Raw genomic sequence first — 7,978 nt, 5'->3', positions numbered from 1 at the left:
TTTTTTTGTTACAAATATTTTCAATAAAAAAGAATGAGAACTTGTAATTGATTGTTTTTGCATTTTTTTTTTCGTTGTTATTAAAATTGAATAAAAAAGAACTGTTAGTAATTTTGTGTGTGTGTGTGTGCAAAATTGCGTTGGACCCTCTGGTCAATAACTGATGAAGAGTTGGTGACCTGTGTCTGTTTGTTTGTGCACTTATATGTTTTTTTTACATTTACACATATATATTTATTTATTTATTTTTTATTTCTCTTTCTGTGTTTCTAGGGAGATCAGTCTACTTAAACAGCTCCACCATAAGAACATCATTAAATTGATTGATGTTCTTTACAATGAAGAGAAACAGAAAATGTATCCTTATATTCATTTGCCAACATCTTGTATGTTTTTCTTTCTTTTCATTTCTTTCTCAACTCTTCTGCAAACAAGCAGGCTAGTTAACTATTAGTTAAATCTGAGCTACTTTACTCAGTGGGCCAAAAAGTTTTTTAATCAGTTAAAATAACACCCAAACGGCATCATGCAGTGAGATTGAACCCAGAACTACGTAGTTGAGAACTGAATATCTTAGCCACTTAGCTATGCCTATTTTGTAACATTTCTTGTATGCTTTGTTCAGAAGTCTGAAATGTTTCACATTTGCAAAGGTCAGTGTTAATGAAATTCATAAGGTTCTTGACATCTACAAATTATATTATTACTTTTAATCGCTTTCAGCTGCTTGACTTTATTGTGGTTGGTGTTATTGTTGTTGTTGCTGCAGCTAGCTGCTATTGATTAAATTGTTTACAAAAACATTGGAATATTATTATTATTATTATTGTTATGAAGGTGGTGAGCTGGCAGAATTGTTAGCACACTGGACAAAATGCTTAGTGGTATTTTGCCCCTTTGCTACGTTCTGAGTTCAAATTCCGCCAAGATCAACTTCACCTTTTATCCTTTCTTGATCGATAAATTAAGTACCGGTTGAGTACTGGGGTCGATGTAATCGACTATCACCCTCCCCCAAATTTCAGACCCTGTTAGGCAGGGGAGAAATTTCTATCATTTTTGAATATTCGTTCCTTAACTAAGATATCACAGGTATATGGTGATGGAGTTCTGTGTTGGCGAATTGCAAGAGATGCTTGAAAATACTCCAGAGAAAAAGTTTCCAGTTTGGCAGGCCCATGGGTGAGTAACCGTATTATTACCAATATACTGCAAAAAATGTTTTACATGTATATGTATTCATCTTTTGTTGTCATCATCATCATCATCATTTCTTGGCTAGGTCGCTTGGTATAACACAAGATTGTTATAATATCACTGCCATCATCATCAACAGCTAGGCTAAGCTAACTCGGCTGAGCCTGTTACACCATCATCACTATAGTCCTCATCTGTTAGCACATCTGTATAACTACAACCATCAAAACTGCACCATCACACCTAACCACTGGGCCATTGTGCCTCCACAGTGCTTAGATTAACCCTCATATAACACACAAGAGTAAATCAGGCTCTTGATTCCTCACAATCTCATTTTCTTTTTTCTGTTAGTCATACTTGTGCCATCACCACTACCACCACCAACCCTCTTTCTCATATTTGTGCTAGCCATCTGGTTGAGATATATTTGTCCTTCTTTCTTCTCTCCTCATCTTTTCTTTCCATACAGAAAAGCATACACTTGAGATGTTCTGTGTTTTGTGTTTTTGTTTCTTGTTTTCCTTGTCTTCATGTTGTTTTAATATTTCTGTGCCCTATATTTGCAGATACTTTGATCAGTTGATTGATGGTCTTGAATACCTCCACAGCCAACGCATTGCTCATAAAGATATCAAACCAGGCAATTTATTGCTGACGACTGATGAAACCTTGAAAATATCAGATCTTGGAGTTGCTGAGGTTGAACATTTTTTCTACTTTGATTGTTTGATTGTTTAATTTTCCTGTTTCTTTTCTAATCTGATTTTTACTCTTCATTTTAAGTTCCACAAAATCAGTAGAATGTTGGAACAGCTGTCCTTTTTGTACTCTTGATCTCCAACCGAAGATGGCGGTTGTGTTAGAACAGAAAATACTACGCTATTTGCCTTGAGAAGATCTCTCATAAAGACTTGTGGTGCAAAAAAGCACTTATAATTATGTCATTGACAGATGAGAATCATTTGCTTTGGCTGTTGGCACTGCAAGATCACATGATTTCACCCTGCTGTGGGTTCCTCAGTGACAGATGTCCATCACTGACATAACAGCTGAATCTCCTGTCAACAAAATATAGAATCTCAGTGTCTATTCAGGCACTGGTGTTGCAAATATCATCACTATCAATTATTTTTTAATAAACCCACTGGCTATTTTCAGTCTCAGTGCCTAAATAGACACTGAGATTCTATATGACTCTGATGGGAGATCCAGCTGTTATGTTGCTACTGGACAGCTGTCACTGAAGAATGCATAGCAGAGTGAAATCATGTGAACTGGCAGTTCTGGGGACTGGGAGACAATTGACACACACACACACACACACACACACACCCAAATGTATGTGTGAAGGCACATGGCTCAGTAGTTAAAGTGTCAGGCTCACAATCATGAGGTAGTGGGTTTGATTCCCAGACCGGGCTGTGTGTTGTGTTCTTGAGCAAGACACTTCATTTCACGTTGCTCCAGTTCACTCAGCTGTAGAAACGAGTTTCAATGTCACTGATGCCAAGCTGTATTGGCCTTTGTTTTTCCTTTGGATAAAATTGATGGCGTGGAGACGGGAGGCTGGTATGCATGGACGGCTGCTGGTCTTCCGTAAAAAACAACCTTGCTCGGACTTGTGCCTCGGAGGGGAACTTTCTAGGTGCAATCTCATGGTCATTTTTACCCTTTATATCTATATATATGCATGTGCCCTTGTGTAGACATCATGAAATGATTGTAACTGAGCATCATAAAGTAAATGCCAAACACTAGTTTAATAACTGAGAAGTTACTAAACTCTTCTAAATTCTTGATTATTTAACGAAAAATTAAATGAAATAATTGAAGTTTGTATTTTGTTACATATTTGGTCAAAAATGATTCAAACAGTTTTAACCAGTTTTTTTAAAATTTTTCTTTCTCTTTTTCTATTTAAATTCTTCATAGGCTGTTGGATGGTTTGCCGAAGATGACACTTGCCATGCCAGTCAAGGATCTCCTGCCTTTCAACCACCAGAGATTGCCAATGGACTTGAAAGTTATGCTGGTTTTAAAGTGGACGTCTGGTCAGCAGGAGTAACATTGTAAACTGTCTTTTCATTTCTTTATTTATTTATTACTACTACTATCATTATGCTCATGCATGCTAATCTAGTTATCAGGTGTCTTATCTTGAGGTTTGGTGACAACAAGTCTCCTCAAATCTCATATTATTATTATTATTATTATTATTATTATTATTATTATTATTAAGGTGGCGAGCTGTCAGAATTGTTACTATTATGCTGGGCAAAAAATGCTTTGCAGTTGTCGATGGACTGGTTCCTGTGCAGGTGACACGTAATACACCATTTCGAGCGTGGCCTTTGCCAGTAAGACATCCGAGCGAGATCGTTGCCAGTGCCGATGGGCTGGCTCCTGTGAAGGTGGCACATAAAATACACCATTTCGAGCGTGGCCATTGCCAGTAAGACATCCGAGCGAGATCGTTGCCAGTGCCCCTGGACTGGCTCCTGTGCAAGTGGCACGTAAAATACACCATTTCGAGCGTGGCCGTTGCCAGTACCCGCCTGAGTGGCCCTCGTGCCGGTGGCACGTAAAAGCACCCACTACACTCTCGGAGTGGTTGGCGTTAGGAAGGGCATCCAGCTGTAGAAACTCTGCCAAATCAGATTGGAGCCTGATGTCGCCTCCTGGTCCACCAGTCCTCAGTCAAATCGTCCAACCCATGCTAGCATGGAAAGCGGACGTTAAACGACGACGGTGATATGTTCTGCGGTCGACTTTGCCTTTCGTCCTTTCAGAGTCGATAAAATAAATGATAGTTGGTCAGTGAGGTCAATTTAATTGGCTAGCCGCCTCCCACAAAATTTCAGGCCTTGTGCCTATAGTAAAAGGGACAAGGTGGCGAGCTGGCTGAACCATTAAGACACTGGGCATAATGCTTAACTGCATTTCATCCTTTCAGGGTCAATAAATTAAGTATGCACTGGGGGTCAATGTAATCAACTGGTCCCCTCCTCCAAATTTCAGGCCTTGTGCCTATAATAGAAATAGTAATAATAATTATTATTATTATTATTAGGGCACAGCATTATCTCTTGATCAAGGTTTAAGGAGCTCTAGAGCTAGTCTCAACATGTTCACACATTATAAATTATTACAATCTTCACTTTGTGTTACATCTGGTTTTTTTTTTTTCCCTTTATACTGACTTGAGAGTAAGATAAATTTACAACACTGAATGCATCAATGCCTTCAGCTGTCTCTTTGTTGTTTGTATTGATGCATATCATGAGGTACAGGTGTGGCTGTGTGGTTTAAGAAGCTTGCTTCCCAACCCTGTGGTCTTCAGTTTAATCCCAGTGCATGGCATTGTGGGTAAGTAAGTGTCTACTGTAGCCCTGGGTTGACCAAAGGCTTGCAAGTGGATGTGCTACATGGAAACTGGAAGAAGCCCATTCTATGTTTGTTAACGTTTCTTTGACTTCATGAGATAGTTGTAAATGAACATTACTGTCATTCAAGTGGTGTCCTTTGTTTCCAGTCTTCCATGAAAATATGTCTGGTCACGGGGAAAATATTACCTTAGTTGGAAACAAAGAGTTGATGACAGGAAGAGCATCCAACTATAGTCTCTAACTCAACAAATTCTGTTTGACTCACGCATGCATGGAAAATTGGACGTTAAATAACAACGATGATGATGATGCATGTGTTTGTGTGTCCCTGTCTCAAGACCTCATGTGATGGTTGTAAATGAGCATCACCATCATACAAGCGGGATTGTTTGTTTCCAGTCTGCTGTGCAAAACCTGTCTGGCTATGAGGGAAAATATAACTTTGCTAGGAAACTGGTAAGGGTTAGTGACAGGAAGAGCATCTGACTGTAGATAAATCTGCTTCAATAAATTCTGCTTGACATATGCAAGCATGGAAAAATGGGCATCAAATGATGATCATCATCATTGTTACTTTACACCACTGATTCATATGTTTTCCTTATCATGCAACAGGCTTTTACATTACTTATATATACATACATACAGACACACACTTTTGCTGATATAAACTTAGAATTACATACACTGTTCTTTGTTTTTGTTTCAGATATAACATAACGACTGGATTATATCCATTTGAAGGGGACAATATTTACAAGTTGTTTGAAAACATAGGCAAAGGGAAATATGTGATACCTGATGTTCTTTGCCCGAGTTTAACTGACTTAATACAGGGTAAGAAAGAATCGTTTATTTAACCCTTTTGCTATCATGTTTCCATTAAAATATGCTGCCTTTGGTTCATTTGATTTTAAGAATAAGGAAGAATTTGCTAAAATAACCTTGTCGTTTTTAATCTGAAGTTTTGAACTATTAGTTTACTGGCTCACTTATTAGTGTGTGAGGTGGTTATATGGGGGAAATGACTGCAGAAAGGAAATTGACTGTAAAAGTTTGTAAAGATTTTAACAATTAAATTGATCTGTTTATGTCCACTATTTTTACAATAGCAAAAACAATTTTATGCAAAGGTATTTTTAGAAGAAATAAATGAATGTAATCTGTTTTTTTTTTTCCTTATCTGTTGTAGGTATGTTAGAATATGATCCAGAAAAAAGGTTATCTATTCAAAAGATTAGAAAACATGGGTATGTGTGTGTATTTTCATTTACTCCCCCCTCTCTCTCTTCTACTGCTTTCCTTTCACTCATGCTTTATCTCTGTTGCCCTCTCTCTTCTCATCACCCTTCTCTTGCTCATCTCCCACTCTCCTCCTTCCCTTCACATTTTCTCTTCCCTCTCCCTCCTCTCACTCCTTTCATCTCTCTCATCTTCCTTTCTTTCTTTCATTTTCCTATCTTTCCTCTTTGTTTCTCAAAAACACAAAAATATATCCAGTTTCTTCGTTGGAACTTGTGACGACCTAAAGCAGGTTCAGTAGAGAAGATTCTCATTGCCATTTGTAAGGGGCCGAAAATGGTGACAACCAGTGTTGTGATGTCTCAGAGAATACACTTGATAGATTTCTCTTTGTAGGCATGACACTCTGGTTATTATTTTTTATTGAGACCTCAAGAGACAACAAGTTAGAAGTTCATGTTGGTGTTATGCCTAAGGTGCCATACATTTGGTTTTGTACATAATGTTGTTCTAGAGAATGTTTAAGAAACCATAAGAAAATTATGTTTTTTTTTAAATTTGAGATTACATAGACAATATTTTATGTAGGATATGGGAAGTTCCCATGAGCACTATCTTTTGAATTTCTGCCATTTTGGGGTTTCCTGGTATCTGAACTAGGTAGCAATCAGCCCCTTGTGCTATTATTATTATATATCAGAACATATTTTAGTTATTCATTGAGTGTACATCTATATTGATGGAACGAAGAGCAGTGGCTATCCATGATCTTTGTTGACCTTCTTAGACTGGGGGAGATTGATGCAGTTGATGCTTAAGCTGAACATCTGCAAGAAAAAACATGTAGATAGGTGCTGGTGTGGCTCTGTGGTAAGAAGTTTGTTTTCCAGCCACATAGTTCCAGATGTAATCCTACAGCATGACACCTTGGGCAAGTGTCTTCTACTATAGCCTCGGGCTAACCAAAACCGTGTGAGTGAAGAGAAAGAAGTGTGTGTGTGCACGTATGTGCATGCGTTACTGTCTCCTTGCCCCAACATTCTGTGATAGTTATGTGCAAGTGTTACTTCATGCTTGCAGCCTCCTCTGTTTCCAGTCTTCCTTGAACATGTATCTGGTCATGGGGAAATATTACCTTACTAGGAAGCAGGTGAGGGTTGGTGACATGAAAGGCATCCAGCCATAGAAAGGCTGCTTCAACAAATTCTGTCCAGCCCATGCAAGCACAGAAAAGTGAATGCTAAAACGATGTAAATAACGAAAATTGGAGGTCCTTGTTCATGTATAAAGATGAATGTGTAAAACCAAAATCTTACTGACAAATCCTCGTCCGACATTTGGACAATCTCATCAGTTTCTATTTTCTGTTTGCAGCTGGGTACAGAAGAATCATCCACAGACCTGTGAACGGGTGTCGCTACCTGCAGCCCCAAATGGTGATACTTTACGCAACATGACTGTTTTATTATATCTTGATGTCTTACACAATGAAAAGGCAAACAGTGAAGAGGAGTTTGAAGAGGAAGAAGACGGAGATGTCTTGTTGGATCCTGAAGGTATGTTAGCTTTATATATCTATCCCATATATATATATATATATACTTTTAAGGCACCAAGCTAGCAGAATTGTTACAGCACAGGTGACCCAGCCAAGGTTAATCAAACCCCACCTTGTGTCCAGTTAGTCCTACCCCTTCCAAAGCTTGCCCCTTCTAATCCACAGCCACCTTGAAGTAACCTCTGCTACCTCCTCAGCCAGCGGGATGGTCTTCTATCTGCTGACCCCTGCAATTGCCAAGCAGGTTCTGGACTCTACAGAGGGATTGCCCTGCAAACTACACTTTGCTTACCACCCATTGTTTTGGCATGGCTTCACCAACTCCAGAAATCTTTGAAGTGGTGTTTTTTTGTTTTTTTTAAAACTATTATTACAGGTGTGGCTGTGTGGTAAGAAGCTTGCTTCCCAACCACATGGTTCCGGGTTCAGTCCCACTGTGTGGCACTTTGGGCAAGTGTCTTCTATTATAGTCTCAGGCCAACCAAAGCCTTGTGAGTGGATTTGGTAGATGAAAACTGAAAGAAGCCCGTTGTGTGTGTGTGTATATATATATGTGTGTGTGTGTGTGTGTGTATATATTTGTGTCTGTATT

General features: G+C 38.7%; 1 protein-coding gene across 1 annotated transcript in view; it reads left to right on the top strand.

Annotated features, from left to right (window-relative positions):
• LOC106876647 (serine/threonine-protein kinase STK11) overlaps positions 1–7,978 on the top strand; it is a 31,970-nt gene that overhangs the window by 22,737 nt on the left and 1,255 nt on the right. Inside the window, exons 2-8 of the mRNA XM_014925301.2 lie at positions 274–357; positions 1,093–1,182; positions 1,767–1,899; positions 3,133–3,269; positions 5,296–5,423; positions 5,779–5,836; positions 7,203–7,384. Of these exons, the coding sequence (XP_014780787.1) occupies positions 274–357; positions 1,093–1,182; positions 1,767–1,899; positions 3,133–3,269; positions 5,296–5,423; positions 5,779–5,836; positions 7,203–7,384 (812 nt within the window). The remainder of the gene's footprint in view (positions 1–273; positions 358–1,092; positions 1,183–1,766; positions 1,900–3,132; positions 3,270–5,295; positions 5,424–5,778; positions 5,837–7,202; positions 7,385–7,978) is intronic.

The sequence above is a fragment of the Octopus bimaculoides genome, chromosome 13, assembly GCF_001194135.2.
Source record: "Octopus bimaculoides isolate UCB-OBI-ISO-001 chromosome 13, ASM119413v2, whole genome shotgun sequence".
Taxonomy (NCBI): Eukaryota; Metazoa; Mollusca; class Cephalopoda; order Octopoda; family Octopodidae; genus Octopus; species Octopus bimaculoides.
Note: the sequence above shows the minus strand (reverse complement) of the source record. Positions and strands in the feature narration are given on the sequence as shown.